This window comes from Empidonax traillii, unplaced genomic scaffold, assembly GCF_003031625.1.
Source record: "Empidonax traillii isolate 1590-97213 ecotype Southwest subspecies unplaced genomic scaffold, ASM303162v1 scaffold2:size4533513, whole genome shotgun sequence".
Taxonomy (NCBI): Eukaryota; Metazoa; Chordata; class Aves; order Passeriformes; family Tyrannidae; genus Empidonax; species Empidonax traillii.
Window position 1 is genome coordinate 2,564,447 of NW_020955195.1, and position 20,655 is coordinate 2,585,101.

General features: G+C 45.6%; 1 protein-coding gene across 7 annotated transcripts in view; it reads left to right on the plus strand.

The window, feature by feature from the left end:
- PSD3 (pleckstrin and Sec7 domain containing 3) overlaps positions 1-20,021 on the plus strand; it is a 108,629-nt gene extending 88,608 nt beyond the window's left edge. For all 7 annotated transcript variants that reach the window (XM_027895587.1, XM_027895669.1, XM_027895830.1 and 4 more), the window contains 5 exons: positions 762-832; positions 6,804-6,961; positions 7,802-7,946; positions 11,084-11,227; positions 17,617-20,021. In XM_027895587.1, coding sequence (XP_027751388.1) covers positions 762-832; positions 6,804-6,961; positions 7,802-7,946; positions 11,084-11,227; positions 17,617-17,829 — 731 coding nt within the window. In that variant the 3' untranslated portion in view covers positions 17,830-20,021. The remainder of the gene's footprint in view (positions 1-761; positions 833-6,803; positions 6,962-7,801; positions 7,947-11,083; positions 11,228-17,616) is intronic.
- Positions 20,022-20,655: the final 634 nt, after the last annotated feature.

The following is a 20,655-nucleotide window of genomic DNA, read 5'->3' on the forward strand; positions in this document are numbered from 1 at the left end:
TGTATGTATCTGAATGCTGGTCAAAGTTGTGTGCTTGGTGGAGAGAGAGATGCAGGCTTCCAGTCTCTGGCACTGTGACCATACAGCTGTGCTTTCTTTCCCTCTGTTGTAACTGAATTTCAAACTGGATCCTTCAGCCTTCATGCTGAATTTTTTTTCCCCCCTACTGTATGTTTCTAGGAATTAATTAATGGGCTGGATATGTTGTCTCTGTAATGTTCTTTAACCTCTAACTGACTTTAGGTTTCTTAAAGGGTGGCTTTTTATCCCTTAGGATTTTGTTTGGCACCCTTCTCCTTTCTAGATGGCAACTTGGGTGTGCAGCACCAGCAAGAGGAAGGATGCTCTTGAGAGGCAGTGCATTCTGAGCAGTGTCCTGTGGGTCCTGAGCAGTGCCAGCCAGCCTGCTGTGACATGGAGAAAGAGTGTTTCTTTCTGAAAACTACCACAGTGCAGCACTCAGACCTAGCTGTGTAGGGGCAGTGTCTGCCTACCTGCAAGTGCACAAAGACTGGATCTCTGTGGCCTTCTTTCTGCGTTGCTGCTGTTCCCTTTCTGATCCAGTCCAGGGCTGTCGTCAGGGTTGTTGTATTACTCTCTCTCACAGCAGGTATGTGCAGGCGCTGTGCTAAGTTGCATTGTCCTCTGAAAAGGATGGTACAAAGGAGGTTTAACGCAGGACTAATGTAGCTCTCCTGTTGCCTAGAAAAAGTGTAAAAATGGATCCGAGTTAAATGGGTTTTCGTTTGTTTTCTTTGCAGCTCCCCGGGGAAAGCGAGGCTGGAAAACCTTTTATGCTGTGTTGAAGGGAACCGTCCTGTACTTGCAGAAGGTAGGGGAAATCACTGTTTTTTGAAAACTAATTAAAGAGGGGTAAAGCAACAGGCATCCTCTCCACTCTCTCAGCCCACCTCCAGGCTCCTTTCCCTCCGACGCACAGCGTAGCTGATCTCTCTCCCCTGAACCCTGTTTACACACACACACTCAGGCATGAATCCTTGTGTTGACACCCTCTCCCTTGTCTCAATTTCAAGCTCAGTTCCATTCTCCCATCCACGTGTGCACCCTCTCTGTCCCACTGCTGTCTCTCGCGGCTGAAAAAGACAGCCAGCTCAGCAGCAAAGGCAGCCTCGTCATTCTGTGTCCTGCACAGATTCCTCTAGGGTGCTTTTAACTTTGCGTTTCATACGCATGACTTCCCCTTCTGTAAGGTTGTCCTCCTTTCCCACCTTTTCATGGTACACTTTACTGCAGTGCCTGCAAGCCAGCTGCAGAGCAATTGAACAACAGCTTGGCCTTGGTAGGAATCTGCAGCTTCTGTTCCGTTGCAAAACTGAAAGATAAAAGGATACTTCTTTTTTTTTTTTTTTTTTTTTTTTTTTTTTTTTTTTTTTTTTTTTTTTTTTTTTTTTTTTTTTTTTTTTTTTTTTTTTTTTTTTGCCAAAGCAAGAAGAGACCGGTTTCTAACAAAATGTGCTTCCTGACAGCAAGAAGTCTAAAAAAAAAGTCAAATGAAACCCTCCAAGCCTTTTGTCACAAGCTTAAATTTATTATAGCACATTTTTAACTATACTGCTGGAACATAAAATGCAACATATGACTGAGAGCTGTCAAAATCAAATAAATGGTAGCAGCTAAGTAGGTTGCTAAGGCTTTTTGCCCCCCAGTGTAGATGAAATATTCATGGAATAGGTGCTGTTTGTCCAGACTGCTCTGTATTGCAGAAGCATGCTTCTTCGAAAGCTGTTTTACATTTCCACCACGTTTTGCAACTGTCAGGAGTGCAAGTACATACTGCAAGTACATTTCCTCCTCCCCTGCTGTGTCTTTCTGAAGTTGTTGGTTTCATTGGCACCAACCTGGATGTTCTCTGACAAGAAAGAGAGTGGTTTGGATCAAATTATTATAGCATGGGGTTTACAAGGTGGATGCTCTGGGTACCTTTTTGAGGGGGCTGAAATCCTGAAACAGACAAAACAGTCTGCAGTCAGGATGGAAGATTTGGGCTGAAAGATGGGTGTGATATGCTCAAGGTCAGTGCAGGAGACTAGAACCAAGTCTGCTGAATCCCAAGCCCTCTTACTGGCAGCAGGTTCAGGTTTTACTAAAGTGGCCTTTGTACTCGCCATTTCCTGGGTGAAATGAAGTCACCTGCTTCAGTTTCTCAAATAAGTCATCTTTAGTGTTCACCTGAAAAGACTGCATGGTTCCCTAAGAAGTAAGAGAGTTCCTTGTTTGTAGTACATTAATTAATTTCTTATTTGGTATTTAAGGAGGGATTAATAAGCTTTTCAAGGGGAAGAACCGAGAATACTGTCTGTTTTAGAGTCTTAATTAGATATTGTTATGAATATTGCTGGCATATTAGTTTAAAATGCTTTCTGTTCAAAAAAATGTTGAGATGCTGATGTGGCATGCAAATTTTCTACAGAATGCTGCTCTCCCCACTCTCACCCTCCGTGCATTGAAGAGCAAATAGAGTAATTTCCCATGTGACTGAATCTTTGCGGAATGAAATGCATCGTTGGCGTTCTTGTTCTTATTTGTTTGTCATTTGTGTGTTTTTCACTTGTCAAAGCACTTGAATTCCGTGATTACAGGGCAGTACTCTGCAAAGCTGCATTCTCCCACTTGGTCTGGAAAACATTTGCACTGAAACTATCTTACTGCAGCACACTGACAAGCAAGGCTTTTACTTTGGTGCTGTCAAAGGTTGACAGAAGGGTGTGATGGGAAGTAACTCTTTCCAGGAGTGGTCAGGGCAGCTGTGAGCCTCCCCAGGGCACTTAAATAGAGTTTGCTCTCTTAGGGATGTAGTGTCACAGAAGGTGAGGGTACCAGGGTTTTAAAATAAGACCTAGGCCAAGCTGTTATAGTAAAAGTTTCTGATCTGTTATTTCCTTTTGTAGTGTACATATTTCAGCGTTAATTATAGTAATTTCAGAAAGTTCAGGAGTGTTTTAGAACAGATTGATTTCTTTGTGGAAGTGCATAGATCTGACAGTAGTCTTGGTCAGAGGATTTCCTTGTCTCTCTTCGTCTTGTCTCCTGATTAAAGAGGGCTGTGGGCTAGGGTGCATTCACATGCACACACACATTTTTCCTCTTTCTCTCACTATCTGTATTTGTGGAGATAACATCTGTGATGGTGGCTTCGTTGCACTGAGTGCCAAGCAAGACAGGGAGAAATCTCACTGTTCAGGTGCTCTCTATACATAAACACATGTGCAAACCTCTGCAGTATTGCTTTCTCTGTTTATCTGTAACTCAACTGTTCCCTCAAGACACTACTGTAATATAAATATTAATTGTTTGTAGCAGCTGTGATTCCCCCAGTGGGTAGTGTGATCCCAGTTCTGCTGTCATTCTGTTTACATTCCATTGCTCCCTGTTTTGCTGTCAAAAGTCCATGTATGAGAGTGTTTTGTAAATGGTGGTCACTGGAGATTCACTGGGGAGTTTTTCTGGGCAGTCTTGTCTCCATGCCCACATTTTTTATTTTTTAATTTTTTTTTTCCATTGGAATTATTCCAGTGCTAATTCCTGTGCTGCATATTGTTTCAAATGAGTGCTTTAAGAGAGATGGTTTCTGAATTAGTGAGCCCAGAGGGCACCCGAGGGGCTCAGTGCAAGCATTCACAATTAGCCAACTAAACATGTCTGCACAGTGTTACATAAAATGAAAAGTCTGACATGTTTGGGATGTAAGCCCTGTCTCTGGGCATCCTCAGGCCAAGGTTAATTTCCTGCCCTCTGTTCATAGCAACAGGAAATTGCAAAGTAGGAGCTTGACAGAATGTCTGTTCGCTAGACTGGCACGGGGTGTGATGTGCATACAGAAGGGAGGTTTAGAAGGAAAGGACATAAAGCTGACCTCGCTTCCTTGCTGGAAACTGCTTCTGAAACTGCTTCTGGGCAAGAAGTGCTGGACAGAAACCTTCCTGTTTTGTTTGGACTCTTCTGTGAGGTTCACAACATCTTTGCTCTTAGATGTGTGACTTCATAATCTTGCAGGCGTCTGGGTATTTTTATATAGCTTTTCTCAAATTTTCTCTATAAAAAGTTTAAAAAAAAAGAAAAACAACAAAAAAACAGAGAAAGGCCAGAATGATGTAACGTGTTCGGTGACGAGACTTTCTGAAAGAGAATTTTGCAGCTGTCACATGCAGCTGAGTGGAGATATCCACCCACAGTACATTGACTGATAAAAAGACAAATGTCATTCTCTGGTCTATCAAAACCAGATTTAGAAACATGCTGACTCTGGGTCAGCAGGATGTGGGAAAGTCATTCTCCAGGAGTTTGAGAAAGATGAATTCAGCATGCCATTCCATTGTGTGCAGCACTCACATCAGCCTTCAGTTGACAGGGCGGTCACAGTTCCCTTCTGGCTCCAGATATATATTTCTTGCCACTGTCTTGGTCTAACTTTAGAGAGCTGCCTTCTATTTCAGCTCAGCCTCCGTGCCGACACCAGCACGTGCTTGATGGCATAGGAGAAAACGGATGTTCCTGCTGCCATGGCATTCCCCACCAGTCATAAAGAGCTGAAGGCCTTAGAGAAGGAATTTTGACAGCTCATTCGTGTTCTTAATAGCTTGCTCTGAGGCCGGCCAAGGACATGGAGACATCTCTGGTATTCTGATCAGTGCCTTTGGAGAAGCTGGCAGAGCCCCAGCTGTCAAGGTGGATTGCAGCTAACTGATCTGGTGGGATTAGGAAGGATTATCGGGAGCCCCCTCTGTCGGAAAGAAGGGGTTCTCAGCCAGGATTGCTTCTGGGGCTGCCCAAATGTGGAGTTTTTCTGGAACAGTTTAGACACCAGAGCAGGTTGTGGACACCGGATGCAACTCACCCACAGAGGAAGCTGGGCAGCAGCAGGCTAGGTGATACCTGACACTGTCTCTGAGCATTAACTCGAGGAAAGATGGAATATCATGTTCCTGAGGCCTATCTAAGTTCACTTCCTGGCTCTGAAGTTTTCCCAGTCTCCCTGAGCAGTGGAGCCAGTCATTTCCCCAAAACTACCACCAAATAAATCAGCTTTTGAACCCATAAAGAAAGGAGTTTGACCTGTTGCTTTACCTCTTCCGTCTTCAAGATGGAGATGTGCCAGACTTTGGACAATCTCGTCCAGTGATTGTCCTTTGGCTAGAGTCTAGAGTCTCAAATCTTCCTTGAAGAGGGTTTAGGGAATGCCCTAAGTGAGCACAGACAAAGTCTGACATGATAGAGACATTCGTCCAAGTCTTGTAGAGTCTCGAGCTATGGGAGAGGAAGGACACTTGGCTTTGCCCTCTGCCAGCCCTTGAAAACCCCTTATGCTGCAGATGTTTAGGCTGAAGGCTGCTCTTTGGTCACCCGTGCAGTGGTACTCTGTCTTTCTGCTGGGCTTGCCAGAGCTGTGGTGTGTTGTGCCATTGCCTGGCCCCAGGTGGAGGTGGTGCTGGGCAGGGCTGCTGGATAGCTGCACCTCCTCAGGTGAAGTTTCTGAGCAGCAGTGGCAAGTTCTGGTCCTGCACTGGCTGGAGCTCCGTCAGGAAGGATGAGACATGGCAGAGGAGCAGGGATGCTTCATCCCGCCTTCTGAGAGGTGGGCACCACAGCTGGTGATGCCCCATCCACTGAAACTCGTCCTGGAGAGCCCCAACACATCTTGTCCAAAAACACAGGTACCTCTGGCAGCAGTGTAGGTACCTCTGGCTGCATTCCTGTTCTGTGTGCTGCCAGAGAAACCCTGTAAACAAATCCATGCAAGTTAACTAGCTCCTCTTCAGGGCAGGTACCTCCCTGGCTGTTGAAGCTAGTGCTGTCCTTGCACACACCCAGTGTCCTGCACTCTGTTTCCGGCTAAACCTTGTCTCGTAACTTGTGTTCAAGTGGAGGATCAATAGTTATCATGCCTGCAGGGAGTTATTCCTCTGTTTTGCAGCTGTCACAGGTGAGACTGATTTCTGTGATGTACTAAGAGAGAGGGAGAAATGGAGTCAATTACAGACTGCTTTGGCCTGTCCTTCAGAAGTAAAGTGATGCAGCATTGCTGGCAGATGACTTTTTCCTTGAAAAAGCTCCTGGCTTTCCCAAGCCATTTATAGTCATGTGGGCTTCACACAGAACTTGTGGCTAGACCGTGGTTGTGCCTTTATATAGCTTCTGTCACTCAGGAGATCAGAGACTGCTTCCAGGCTGATGCTTGCAACACAAGGGAAGTTTGACTCCCGTTTTTGCCTTTTGGCGCTAGCAGTGGTATTGTTACTGTGTCAAAAACCCTGGACAGGGCTGTGCTTGCCATCTGTGGGCTCTGAGCAGAGAGATTTAAGGGAGTTTGCTATTATTTGCTTTGTGCAGACTGATAAGGAGGCTTCTCCAGTGTGTGAGGGCCTGCCTAGGAGAACATGCAAAGGTATTGTTTGAGAAGACTTAAAATCAAGCAGTGGAGGCTGAGAACCCCAAGTAGCTGAGCAGTGGAGGTGGGCGCTGGTTGTGAAGGAGTCCTGAAATGAAGACAGATAGTCTGTGGCTGTTGTGATAGTCAAATACTTCCTGTTTACCTCTCTATCAAGCAGGTAGCAAAACTACTTCTCTCCCTGGGAAAGAGATTAAAAAAAAAAAAAAAAAAACAAAGAGAAAGGAAAATATGTTAAAGGTGCTAAAAACCACAAGTGCTCAAGTAAGGTTGCACTCCGTTCATACACTTCATTACCGTCCGTGAACTGTGGAATGTGGTTTTTCCGTAGGATGAGGAAAAGGGAGTAGCACGTGCAGAAATAAGATGCCATTTCCCCCCCTGTTAAATCCTGCAGGATGAATATAAGCCCGAAAAGGCTTTGTCGGAGGAGGATCTGAAGAACGCGGTGAGTGTGCACCATGCACTGGCGTCCAAGGCAACAGACTATGAGAAGAAGCCCAACGTCCTCAAGCTTAAAACAGCAGATTGGAGGGTCCTGCTTTTCCAAGCCCAGTAAGTGCTCTCTGCATGCCAGCCATTGAGGAAAGAAAGCAATGCTGAAAGAGGAATAAATTCGTGCCTGGGCAGGTTAAAGCAGAGGCTTAAGAGGTTCAATCTGTTTATTTGATCAGAAATGAGATTAAGTAGTGATGTGATTAGAGTGCACATGTAGTGCATGAGAGAGAAACATCAGGTTTTAAGAGGCTTTTTAATCCATCTGAGAAAGGCATAACAAGATGCAGCAGCTAGAAGCTGAAGCTGCAGGAAATTCAATTTGGAAACAAGGCACAAACTTACAACAGTCAGGGTGATTAATCATTGAAGCAAATGACCAAAGGCAGTCTTGGATTGTCTGTCTCCTGATGTCATCAGGTCCTAGCCGGATATCTTTCTAGAAGATATGCTGTGGTCAGAAACAAAGTTAATACAATAATGATTTGATTAAGTTCTTCATGCTGTGATACCCAGACAAGAACAGATGACCTGCCTTTTGCTTCTGACATGAACCCCTTTCTACCACAACCATGTACAGATCCTGGAGATCTCTGATGTCCTGCACAACTGAGACCTTAGGATATGTATCTGAATCAGGGCATTGGCTGGCTCTGCCACCTGTGCCTTTGGATTGGATTAGGAAAAGCTGCGTGCTGGGGTGAGGTATGGGCCTAACCATAACCCCGTAGTCTTAGTCAGCTGTCACTAACTGCTTGCGAACATAGACCACAAGACTTAAGCAGGCTCTTAAGACTAGTCCAGTTCTGGTTATTCTCTTTTTTAAAATGCTGTAGAAGGGGTGGAAAGAGGTAGAGGAGGCTTCAGTCAGCAGGTGCCTAATGTGTGTTTCTTCCCCAGGAGCCAAGAGGAGATGCAGACCTGGATCAACAAGATCAACTGTGTAGCTGCTGTCTTCTCTGCACCGCCATTTCCAGCGGCGATTGGCTCCCAGAAGAAGTTCAGTCGCCCGCTCCTGCCAGCCACCACAACAAAGCTATCTCAGGTGAGATGTTCTTATGTGGAGGGCAGGTGGTGACGATCTCTCTTGCTGGCTGGAGACGGGATGGTGGTCCTTGTCACTGTTTTATGGCTGTTGCCACTGGCAGTCCCAGGAGAAGGAGGCTTACATGGTAAATCTCTGCTCATCCCCTGGTGCAAGATTGGAAGTGGTGGGAGAGAAGGAGCAGACTTGAATATAGTTGTTTTATATTTTTTAAGAAAAGAAACAGTCACCAGTGTTCCTAGTACCAGACAAAGAATTTTCATCTTGTGCTTATGGCTGTGTAGAAGACATTTCAAATACTGACTGGTGGGTTTTATGAAATGTGAGTGTGTATTAAGGCCACTCATTTCAGAAGAAGTAGACATTTTCCTGGTCTTTGGCTTATTGAAATGATAAAAGGTGAAAGCTGATGGATTAGACATGGATTAGACAAGCATCAATTATATTTTTCCCACGACGTTTTCCAGACTCCAATCCTTATCAGCCCAGGGATTTCCTGTATAGTACATGTCTGTAACTGTTTCTTACATGAATGTCTTTGGTCTCCCCTTGTGATCACACAAGCTTTTAGCATCCTGTGTCAGGGAGTTTCGGAGCTCTACTTCTTGCACAAAACCCCACATACTTCTGCTTGTTTCACACTGGCTGTGTCAGGTGCTTGCACCCATGGCTCCTTGAACTTTGGGAGATGTGATGCATGACGTCAATTCCCTCTGCCCTGGCAGGAACATGACATTGTTTGCGTTCATCAGGTTGACAGAGCGACAGGTTATACTTCGCGAGTATTCTCCTGTACTTTTTAAAGTGATCTGCCCATGCTGGATTGCTTCTTAAATGGGTCTGGGTTTTTTTACCATCTTCATAGCTTAGCAACTCTCCTTAGAAACCACTGTCACAAAATCTGAATTTCTCTAAGGGGGTGTTTTTTTTAATGTCACCCCTGCTTTTTCTATCTCCATTGCAATAGCCTTTCTTCTTACAATATGGTGGCCTACTTACCATCTTGTGTTCTGGGCTGAAGTTTAAAGCACACTTCATAAAGGATAACAGTAACTTGTCATCCTTGTGCTTTTACCTTTTGCATACCTTTCTGAAATTACTGTACAGGGCTTCCATAATTTACCCCTAAAGTCACCAAAGAAGCCTTTTTTACTCATCGTTGTTCTGTGTGGTGGTTCCATTTAGCACAGTTTCCTAGTCTAGTTTCCATTTAATCTGGAAAGGGAAAAAGTAGATCACAGCCCTGTGGTTTGTGTCTCCAAGAAAGGGAGACATGAAAAAGGGAGTAAGATAAGCTGTTTTAGTTAAGGGCAGAAGAATGTTAAATGTTAAATGTAGATAAATTCAAAGGTAAGTAGAAAGATGTTTGCTTTCATCTGTCCGTGTGGAGAAGCTACCAGCAGGCTGTTTCTCATTTGAAAGACAAAAAAAAAAAAAAATTGCCAAGTCCATGTGGTTGCTGTTTAGGGTTTTGGGGGATGAATCATGATGGACAGTACTTCTTCAAAGGGTCTCTTCCTGGTCAGGCAGGAGGACCTAACCTGGATGAGGAAGAGAGTTTGGACATGCGCAGACATGTTTGGACATGGGGAAGATCGTTGTACCAGCTTTTCCTTTAAAAGCAGAGGATCTTGGTTAGTCCAACCAAAGAGGGATATGACAAATCTATATATAAAGGAACAACCAGTCTAGAAAAGATCTACTTGGGTGTTGTTTGATTTTTTTTCCTGAGAATGTGCAGCACACCCAAAAGCTCCAAATCTGGTACCCAGGAAATTACAAATGCATTATTAATAGCTGCTCAAAGACCTCCCGTCATCAGGCTGTAGAACTCACAGGATGTCACTGGGACCAGGGATTCAGCTCAATGTAAAGAGTGATTGGGCACTAATGGGAGAGCATGCAGAACCAGGATAGTTACTAACAGCAACGAGAATTTTTGGCAGCCAGTAGCGAGTGGTTTGAGCCCTACCATGTTTAGGCGGAGGCAAATTATCCCACATGTTTCTTTCTTCAGTTCTCTTGCAGAAGAGTTGAAACGCAAGATTAGCTAGGGCTCAGCTATCATTTTTCTGTAGAAATCTTCCTCCTTTCTGCTTTTTCTGCAGCTCCAGCTCGGTGAGCCAGGAGAGGCTCGGTCGCTGGTGTGACTCAGTGCAGCGCAGGCGTGTCCGAGCTAGGCTTGAAGCTGTGGGCTGCACAGCCACACCACTGAGGGACAACACTGGCAGCTGTCCCCTCCTCTGAGGCTGGGTGCCTGCACAGGAGCTGAGCTGGGTGCTGTTGCTGTGGCTGGATAAGTCACCCAGATCTGCATGATCTTGTCTGTATTTTGGACTTGCCTGCTTCAAACATAAAATTTCAGATCCAAGCCTAGAAATGGACAGAAGGCCATCCTGCAGGAGATGGAAACCTTCTGAGATGAGGGAAGGTTAGCTGACAGATGGACTGGAGGAAGTGAGTGGGCCTGGGATTATGATAAAGGAAATTGCCTAGAAAGTGGGAGTAGCAACTCCTCACTTTCTCCGACGGCACAATGGGATAAAAGCTGGTAGCAGCTTAGTAGAATGAGATACCTTTTTGGGATTGGACAACCCTTCCACTTCTGAGTGCATTCTATTGTTACAAACAAATAGAAAGCACACACCAGAGAGCTCTTGGTAGAGCAGAAATGGAAGGAAGGGCACAGACTCCACATCTTTTCTATCCCGGAAGGAACTCCTTTTATATTGCAAAGACCTGAAGCAGGGTCTTCCCCTGTCTCATTCTGCCCTTGGTTTGACTGCATACACAACAGTCTTAATTAATTTACAAAGAAATGTATTAGAGCAGAAGTGTCATGTTGTCAGTAATGCTTTGCAGCAAGGTGCTTTTGTTGCTCACAGTAAGGCAAGGGTTGACAGGTTTGCTCTCCTTCCCAGTGGCATCTTCTGGCTGCTGAGTTTTTCTACTAACTTGGCCACTTTGCTTGAGTGCCTTTGAGAGAGCTGTTGTGGGGCAGAGCTCTGGGATAACAGACCTTATAAATCTAAGAGAAAGAAACTACTTGGTATTATTGTGCTGGGGCATCTCTTCTTTTCCTTTAATTATTGGAAATGTTAGATTCTGTCACTGAAATGCCTAATGTGTTTCTGAAGGATGAACAGCTGAAGTCCCATGAAGCTAAGCTGAAGCAGATCTCCACTGAGCTTGCTGAACATCGCTCCTATCCTCCTGACAAGAAGCTCAAAGGCAAGGAAGTAGATGATTACAAACTGAAGGACCACTACCTGGAGTTTGAGGTATGTATGGGAAACATCGCTACTTCTACTTCTTGAGTGTGGATGGGGGATGTCTTATACTTACTTGGGGTAGAGTCCTGAAGTTCTGCACTGTTCACTTTATGCCCCCAAGAAGTATGTTCGAGTAGGCAGAAAAGTCACAGCAATCTCAGAAGCTGGAGTGCAGCTCCTTTTCCTGACAAGAACTTCCTGTGACCTTACCCATGAATTTTTCTCCCTGTCAGTAACATGGAGGATGAAAATACGACCCAATGTCCTTTCCTGACGTATCTGTTTGAAGAGGTGATAAGGTCTTCAGGCAGGACACGTCTTGTGTTGTAAGACTGCGTGTTTCCAGGTGTGCTGGAACCTCAGTCTTCACAGAATGACTGCATTCTGCAGTAGTATGGGTTGTGATAATTGTCTTCCACGTGTATGTTCTGAAGGAACTGCCATTCTGAAACTGCTGTCGTGGGCAAGCCTCGTCAGAGCCTTTTGTACTGCGAGCCAGTGAGCCAGATTGTCAGGGTCAGAAGGAAAAGGGTAGGATTAAAGATCACAGGATTGAGTGGTTCAACTTAGGCAGCTGCACTGGGAGATTGTTCTGAGTATCTGACAGCAGCTTTTATCCATCATGGTGTCTGCCACACTGTAGGGCTATGTGGGAGCAAGCTGGCAACCCACCAGATGTCTGGTATTTGTTATGACTACACCTTTGAGCTTTTTCCCTCAGAACTGTGAGTCAGTGTTGCCTCGGGTCTGAAAGGATCCTACTCTAAATAGGCAGTGCCCAGCAAGGAAAATCCATAGTCTGAAGAAGAGGAAGAACAGATAAGACGAAAGTCAGAGAACACCAGAGCTGATGCTGGAGGCAACACAACACAAACCTCCAGAGCTGAAGTAAACCTCCTGCCCTGCGTTATCAGTTTCTATTAGAGGAACTGTTTTCACTCCTGCACTTGACTGGTTGTGTACTTTTGCTTTTGGAGAAGCTTGTAATCTCTGTGTTGAGTTTCACTTTGCGGTAGCAAAGTAGTCAGCTTGGCTTTATGAAGAGGGAATCATACCTGACCAACGTGATAGCCTTTTAAAGCGAGATGTTTGGTGTGATGGATGAGGGGACAGCAGTGGATATAGTTTGTTCTTCACTTTAACAAGGACTTTGACATTGTCTCCCCTGACACCCTTGTAGACAAGCTGATAAAGTGGATTAGGAAATTGGCAGTGAAGTGGTCTGGCTGAACATTCGAGATCAAAGGGCTGTGATCAATGGCACGGTGTCAGTTTGGAACACAGCACTCAAAGCAAGCCACACACTTTGTCTCTGGACAGAGTGTGACTTGGAAGAGCAAGGAACTTCTTGGCTTTGGGTCCTTGACACAAAGTTTATTTTCTATTCCTTCTAGAACCACGATGAGTTAGGATGAAATGTAGGCTGGAATTTTAGATGTTTTTTGAAAGATTGATAGAGTAGTAGATTGTTGTGGACTTTTTTCTGTTTCTGTCAATTTTATCATGGTGATCTTTAGAGAAATATTCCTCAGGTACCTCACTACAAATCAGAACCAGTTCAGCCCAGGAAACAAAAGATGTCATCTTCTCTAGTGAGAGTGTCAAACAGCAGTTCAGATAAATGATCAGCACTGCAGGAATGCCTGTCTGAGCAGGAAAGTGGTGGCAGCAACTTCAGTTATGTGTGAGAAATGGTAATTCAAGGTGCTTCTGTGCAGTGCTGTGTTACCTTCACGCTTGGCACAGATTTCACAGGCCATGTTGAACTATCAAGAGACCGTTCCAGAATGTCAGAAAGTCAAGCAGATGAGGTAGAAGGCCAGCTTGGCTTAGAGGGATCTACTTTTAGAGCTAAGGCAAAAAAAAGTAGGTGTTTGCCTATTGGAAGCACAGTCAGGTGACGTGGGAGGAATACAGAGATGCTGCTTGCAACTGCAGGGAGAAAATTCTTGTGACCAAAGCTCAGTTGGAGTTGAAGCTGGCCAGAAATGTGGGGGACAAGAAAAACAGGTTTTTAAAGTGCGTTAATGGCAAAAGGCAGTGCTGAAATAGCATCAGACTATTATAGGATGAGGATGGTCACCTCATAAACAGGGACAGAGACAAGGCAGAGGTGTTTAACACATTCTTTGTCTCCGCCTTCAACATGGATGATGGACCAAGGGGGTCTCAGTGCTCTGAGCTGGAGGACCATGAAGTGTGAGGATAATCAACTCCCAGTCAGTCCTGAAGTTGTGTGGGATCTGCTGCTCCAGCTAGATCCCTACAAATCTGTGGGGCCTGATGGGGTGCATCCCAGAATTCCTCAAAGAGCTGGCTGATGTCATCACGAGGCCTCTCTCAATGATTTTTGAGCAGTCTTGGGAATATGGACAGGTCCCAATATACTGGAAGCTGACTAACATTGTCACAGTGTTCAAGAAAGTCAAGAAGGAAGACCCTGGAAACTGCAGGCCTATCAGTCTTACTTCAGTGCCTGGTAAAGTTATGGAGAAGATATTGTGGGAATTATTGAAAAACACCTGAAGTCATCAGTCACAGACAACATGGCTTTATGAGAGGAAAGTCCTGCTTATCAAACCCAGTTTTCTTCTATGACAAGGTAACCCAACCAGCTGATCAGGGGAAGCCAGTTGATGTCTTTTGCAGGATCTTTCTAGACCAAATGTCCAGCACACAGCTGGATAAACACACCACATGGTGGGTGAGCAACTGGCTCAAGGGTCAGACACAGAGGGTAATAGTGAGTGGGGTGACATCAGACTGGAGACCTGTCACTAGTGGGATTCCACACGGCTTCATCTTATGTGCTCTTCAACATCTTCATAGACCACTTGGATGCAAAACTCAAAGGAATACTAAATAAGTTTGTTGATGATACCAGACTGGGAGGAGACATTGACTCCCTTGAAGACAGAGATGCTGTGCAGGGGGATTTCAGCAAATTAGAGGGCTGGGCAATCCCCAACCACATGAAATTCAACAAAGGAAAGTGCCAGATCTTGGACCTGAGATGGGAAAACCCTAGATGTTTGTACAGACTGGGAAATGTGACTGCTGCTGGAGAGCAGCACTGCAGAAAGGGCCCTGGGGGTCCTGGTGGATGGCAGGTTGAATCTGAGCCAGCAGTGCCCTGGCAGCCAGGAGGGCCAAGTCTTGTCCTGGGGGTCAAAGCATCTCCAGCCGATCGAGGGAGGGGATCGTCCCGCTCTGCTCTGCCCTGGGGCGGCCTCACCTGCAATATTGTGTGCAGTTTGGGCACTGCAGTATAGGAAAGGTACAGAGATAGTAGAGAACATCCAGAGAAGATGGTGAAGGATCTAAAGGGTAAGCCATGTGAGGACCAGGTGAGGTCACTTGTTCTGTTCAGCCTGGAAAAGAGGAGACTGAGAGAAGACCTTGCTGCAGTTACAACTTCCTTGCAAGAGGAAGCATAGGGGCAGGAAACAGTCTCTCTGGTGACCAGTCACAGGACCTGAGGGAATGGCATAAAGCTGTGTCAGTGGAGGTTTAGGTTAGATTCTAGGAAGAGGTTGTTCACCCAGGGGGTGGTTGGGCACTGGAACAAGCTCCGCAGACCTGAAGTGGTTACAGCACCAAGCCTGCTAGAGTTCAAGAAGTGTTTGGACAGTGCTGTCAAGCACTTGGTGTGATTCCCAGGGCTGTCCTGTGCAGGCCAGGAGTTGGGACTTCGATGGTCCTTGTGGGTCCCTTCCATTTCAGAATACTCTGTGATTCTTTAAATAAAAAACCAAACCAAACTAAAATGAAAAGGTGAGCTATGAAAACCATGAATGGAAACTTTTTGCTGGTTTTGGGGTTTCCTAATCTTGCCTTTAGAACAATATACTGTTGGGGTCAGGCAGGAGGTGGTGACAGGAGGTGGTAGCTGTATGGTTAAACCAAAAGGGAAAGAGGCAGGTGAGGCATTACTGCCTCTTTTAGGTTGAGATTGCAAGTCAGACCTTGTATCTGTGTACAAAGATGTTGATACATCTACAGAAGAACAGCAAAACGACCTGTGAATCCCTAAGGAAGCAGCATAGTCCCATGAGGGAGGAAGAAGCCATTTTCCTTTTCTGTAGGTCCTTACAGTTCCTTTTTGTTCACACCCTAGCCATCCCTTCATTCCTGTTCCTGATGAAAACCAAGTAAGATGGTTTTTCCTTCTGAGGGGAGGTGAACCAAGAGATGTCTGGGTCCTTGCTCAGGGATGCAGCAGGTAGCATTTCTTTTTGATGGTGTCTTTGGTTCCAGACACCAAGGAAGGAACAGTTCTCTTTGCCTTCTCTCTGAGGAAGTACCGCACCAGATTGCAGAAAACTTGTTGCAGAGAATTTATAGTTTGAGAAAGATCTTTTGAGTGCTGTCAGGTGAGAGGTGAAGGCAGAATACTGATGGGTGGCTACCTCGTCTCCTCTTTATTATGTTCATTCAGTCTTCAGAGATAATGTTGCAGAAACTTCTGAGTGGTTTCAACTTCTGTGGTTTTATTTTCTTGACAGAATTTTCCAGATTAATTTCTCTTAAGGCAAAATTCCCACCAGCTTTTACCTAACTGCAAATGTCAGGTCACTAAAAGACCAAGTGTTTTGCAGTTGAAATAAAAATAGAAATGCATCGATTAATTGCAGTAGGAATCAGGGGCCCACAAAGTCCGGGGGAAAATGGCCATTTGCACACATATAGATCTTGGATTTCCATTCTGATTGCCGAGTCTTGTGACCCTGCTTGTGTTTACTGGACTTATAAAAAGCAGATCTCCATATGGCAGTAAAATCCCTCTCTCATTTGATGAATATTATGCTATTTCCAAGCTCAGAGCATTGGTTTGCCTTTTGCAGAGGTGTCTGGTTCGTTGTGTGATGAATCATCCATCAGCCCTGTGCATCATCATCAGGGTTCTGCTTGCTGTTTCTCCATTTCCATTTTTATTAAATGACACATCTTACCTGCTTCATGTGTTTGTCTCTCACATTGTGGAGCTGGAGCTCCAGATATGGAATTGATAGGAATGCTTTTTTATTTAATTTTTAGGCCGATTTTGTTGTGATCCTCCTCTGTGAGTATTTGTTTATTCAAAGGATTCTCAAAACCCAGTCACCTTCTCTTCCCCCTCCCCCCGCCCCCTTTATATTCCGCACTTCAAAGCAGTTAGCGAGCTTTTTGACTTCCTGCCCTCAAATAAGTGTTTTTATCTGGAACTTCATTTTTTTACTGGAAATTGGAACATTTTTTTCTTAAATACCTTTTCCTCTGCCAGGAACATAATAGTTTGGCCTCTGTTTTGCCACTTTGAAATACAAATTAACAATCAGGATGGATGTTAACATTCTCCTTCCCTGTCCCCCAGCACACTTAAGGTCGCCTTAATTACAGTGCCTGCACCACGTCTTCAGTGGGTATGTCAGGGGCAGGTTATTAAACAGATCCTGTGAGGTGGATTGCTCTGCTCTCAGGACCTCCTGCCCCTGCATCTGTTTTTGAGGCCCTGCAGGGATCTTCTATTACAGTGCCCTCATTTTGTTCCTTTCTGAGTTGTTTCTTGCAGAAAGATGTAATTGTGGCAAGCAGAGCAAAATCTTTCGTTGGAGAGGGAAAGGTCTGGTCCAGATATGGAATAGAACAAGTGGGGATGGCACACAGTAAAAGGAACTTCTTTCCACTTGAAAAATTAAAGGGTCTGGGCAGAGAGCAGCCTTCATCATTCCCTGTAAGTGACCCTGGCAGGGGAACATGCCATGCTGCTGTCATAGCCCTCTCATCTGCTCCTTTTTGTCAAGGTCTGGTCTTGCAGAAGATCCTCTCACAGGCCTAGTGGTGGTACTATCTGAACTTAGTGGGACACTGCTTTGGTTTCTCCCTTATAGGTAAAAAAAGCAGGAAAAGCAGTCGGGAGAAGAGCAGGAAACGCGGGACCTGCGGGTGGGAGCGAAGGGTTGCAGGGTAGAGCTGCAGACAACCAGAGCAGGACTTTTGCTGTCCCTTAATTTACTGCACTTTATTTCCATGCCTGCACGGGACACGTGGCATCCCAGTGTGCTTGGGCATGGGATATGCCTCAGTGTGACCAAGGTCAGCAAGCTTTCACTCGGCGGTGTTGCTCGGAAATCACCGTGCTAGCTGCGAGCCCCCGTTCAGCAGAGCGTCGGAATTCGTGTGCTGCGGAACTGAGTGCCTCTAATTGCACAGCACCCTGGGGCTCAGCCTGCCTGAAATCCGCTTTGTGCAGTTTAATTTACATTAGCCACCATTGTTCATGTCCACATCAGGCACCATTGTTCGCGCCCATATTAGGCTGCTGGCTTCCAGGGCCGGTGGAAACCACAGACGGTCTCTCAAGTGCTCTTGCAGAATTTCTCCTGGACTGATCTGGGCCTTTTCTTTTCGTTTCCCAGAAAAATCGCTATGAGATTTATGTCAGCCTCCTGAAAGAAGGAGTGAAGGAGCTGCTGAGTGGAGGAGAGAATGATGCGCCAGGACTGAAGAAATCCCACTCAAGTCCTTCTTTGAATCAGGAGTCTCCAGTTAGTGCCAAGGTGAAACGCAATGTCTCGGAGAGGAAGGACTACAGGCCAGAAACACCCAGCATCAAGCAGAAGGTCACTTAGGGCGGAGATGACAGCGAGGGGAACAGCCATGCAGCAAAGTACCGGTGGTCAAAATTTTTTTTCATTTAATAACCTGTCATTCACAAAAAAATAAGTGCATCTGCCTGAATGGGGTGTTAGTGACATTTTCTATTGTATATTTTGCTGTTTCTGTGCAGATTGTGGGAGATGTCTTTGCTCCTGCTTTGCTTTGCTTTGTTAATTTATCATTTAGCAATTGAAGCATCGGGACTTTTTTATGTTGTTCTGTTTCTAAAGGAGCTGGGGGAGGGGTAGAGCGCTGTGACGTATATTCTGTCTCTTCCCCGTTTATCTCCTCCCATCGGCATGTGGCTTTCATCTCTCAAGTCACTTGTCACTTTATTTACGTGGTGGGTGGGAAAAATAACTGGACAAGTGCTGCAGTGCTGTGAATGTAAGCTGTAGCTGTGAGAAAAGCTGTGCAGCTGCAGAAGCCTGGCTAGAGCCTGGGGTGCTGGGAACACTGGTTTCCTGTCAGTGTGGGGCATGGTACTGGTACTTAGCAGCAGGTGCTACAGTAAATAGTCACTGTTGCTTATTGTTACTGCATTGAGGCTGAACCCACAAGTGTGAAGGAACGAAACCTGGAAACCTCTGGCAATGCTGGGATGACGGCATTGGAATAATTTGTTTGCTTCCTTCCAAGCGAAGTCTTCTCCTGAGTTTGCAGGCTGGAATGCTGGAAAGGCTGGAAAGCATCCAAACCCGTGCTGTCTCTGCTGTCACGGAGATTAGGGTTTACCCAGCTGGAATGACTCTCTGGGTTTTACATTTATTTGCAGAGGAGGCTGCTGTAGAATCAGCCATTAGCATTATATATTAAAAACAAAGGGCCTCTGTGTAGTTCTTAACTATACGCTCTCACTTAGCTGCTATATAGAGCCTTATGATATATTGTGTCCTGTTGCTTCCCCTTCCAGGAGTTTCCTTGTTGGTGTGCACAGAGAACTTCTTTCGGTTCCTCTGATAGTGACAAAGCACTTTGTCTTTTTTCTTCAGGAAGGGATTCTCCTCAGTTCTTTATTTTCCTGCTTTAGCTCACATATAGGTGAAAGGGGTTGGTGCAGAGCAGAGAAGGGGACAGACATGCCCTTGCTGCAGACCAGGGTTTGATGCTGTCCTGGCTACTCTGTGCCTGGAGGCCAGCACAAGGCAGCCTCAGCTTTGTCAAGTCATACCCTCCACCCACAGAGAACAAGCCCTGCTCACAGCTCCTGCATACCCTCCTCCAGGCTTTCAGAGGAGAGTGCAAGACAGGGAGACACCACCATGAGTAAGAGCTTTCCATACCTGAAAGCCCACAAACCATTGGGGTGGCCAGCAGTTTTCAGGTATAGAGAGTAGAAAGATGACGTAGAAATTATTTTCCTGCTTCCCAGCCCCTCTTGCCTGGGCAGCATCATGGCTCTGCAGAGAGCACTGGCTCTCCTGTTACTTAGCATCCTGGCTTTTAATCTCAGGCTTGATACTGGCCGAGAGGGTGAGCTTGGACAGATCTCTCCCATTTTGACTCACTCTTTTCCAGTGTGGAGTAGTACAGCCAAACTGGCCTTTCCCACAGAGTACCTTGGTACGTAATGTTGAGGACCATTTGAAAATTGTTTCTTGCTGTTATTTTTGTTGTGCCTGGCACAGGACAGCCTTCCTGATGGATGCAATTCTTAATGTATATAGAAATGTCAAGATCAATGCAAGGACTGTTTAGAAATGCGCTGGTGCTTCCAGCCCAAGTAGTCGAAGGGCCACACATCAAAAAAAAATTGCCACCTGAGTGGATTTGTGCTCTGCCAGACCTCCCAAGGGTCCAAGTCAATTAATCTAGCTTATTGAACTGCCAGTTCTGTGGGCAGAACTGGGAGCGATCAAAGAGAAAAGGCCCTTGACAGACACCGCATGACTTGCCTCCCCCACTGAGTGCAACAGCTTTCCCAGTGCTGTGCTGACTCTTGGCTGTAATGAAGGTTTTGCGCTTTTCAGGTGCTGGGAGGTCTGGGAGCAACTTGATCCTTGCCTGGCATCAGAAACCAGATGGTACCATTTTCATAAGTGATGTTGGGATGCACACGCATCCGGCATCTGCCACTGGGAGTGGCCACTCCATGGTGAAAGTCGTGATGTTGGCCCTCACCTTGGCAGCGTTGCTAAAAGCTGCAGAAGTTATTCATTCTTACTAAGGTTACTAAGGTTATTCATTCTTACTAAGTACTTAACATTCAGTCCTCCTGACGGAGAGAGATGTCTACTGCTGCTGGAGCCAGAGCGATGTGGTGCAGCTTGTTGGGGTAGGGAGGCTCAGGGTAGACAGATACATGATAGGGTTTATTGGGAGGGATTATTTGTGTTAATTAAGAGTGGTAGATCAGCAGCTCGTGGAAGGGAAAGAAAAGCTAGATGCCTGCAGCTGTTCATCATGCTCTGGAGGTTTAAAACAAGTGAGTGGAACAGACAGAAGAAGAAATTTGTTTGGGGAATGCCGAATGCGCATTGGAGAAGAAAACTTGACCTGTCCGTTGTGGTTTAGGAATGGTATTCCCCAGTTTAGTGTTCCCACTGAGACTCTCCAAACCACATGCCACTTGCTCACTGTCCCCCTTCCCCTCCCCTTGCAGCAGGCTGGAGAGGAGAACTGGAGGCATAAAAACGTAAAGCTCACAGGTTGAGATAAGACCAGTTTTACTGGAAACAGCAATGAGATAGGGAAATTAACAGTAATGTCAACAATATCAATAACAAAGTAGACAAGAGAGGGAAACAATTCACAGACGAAAGTTCTCCAGCAGAGCCTGACAATACCTGACCTCTTGC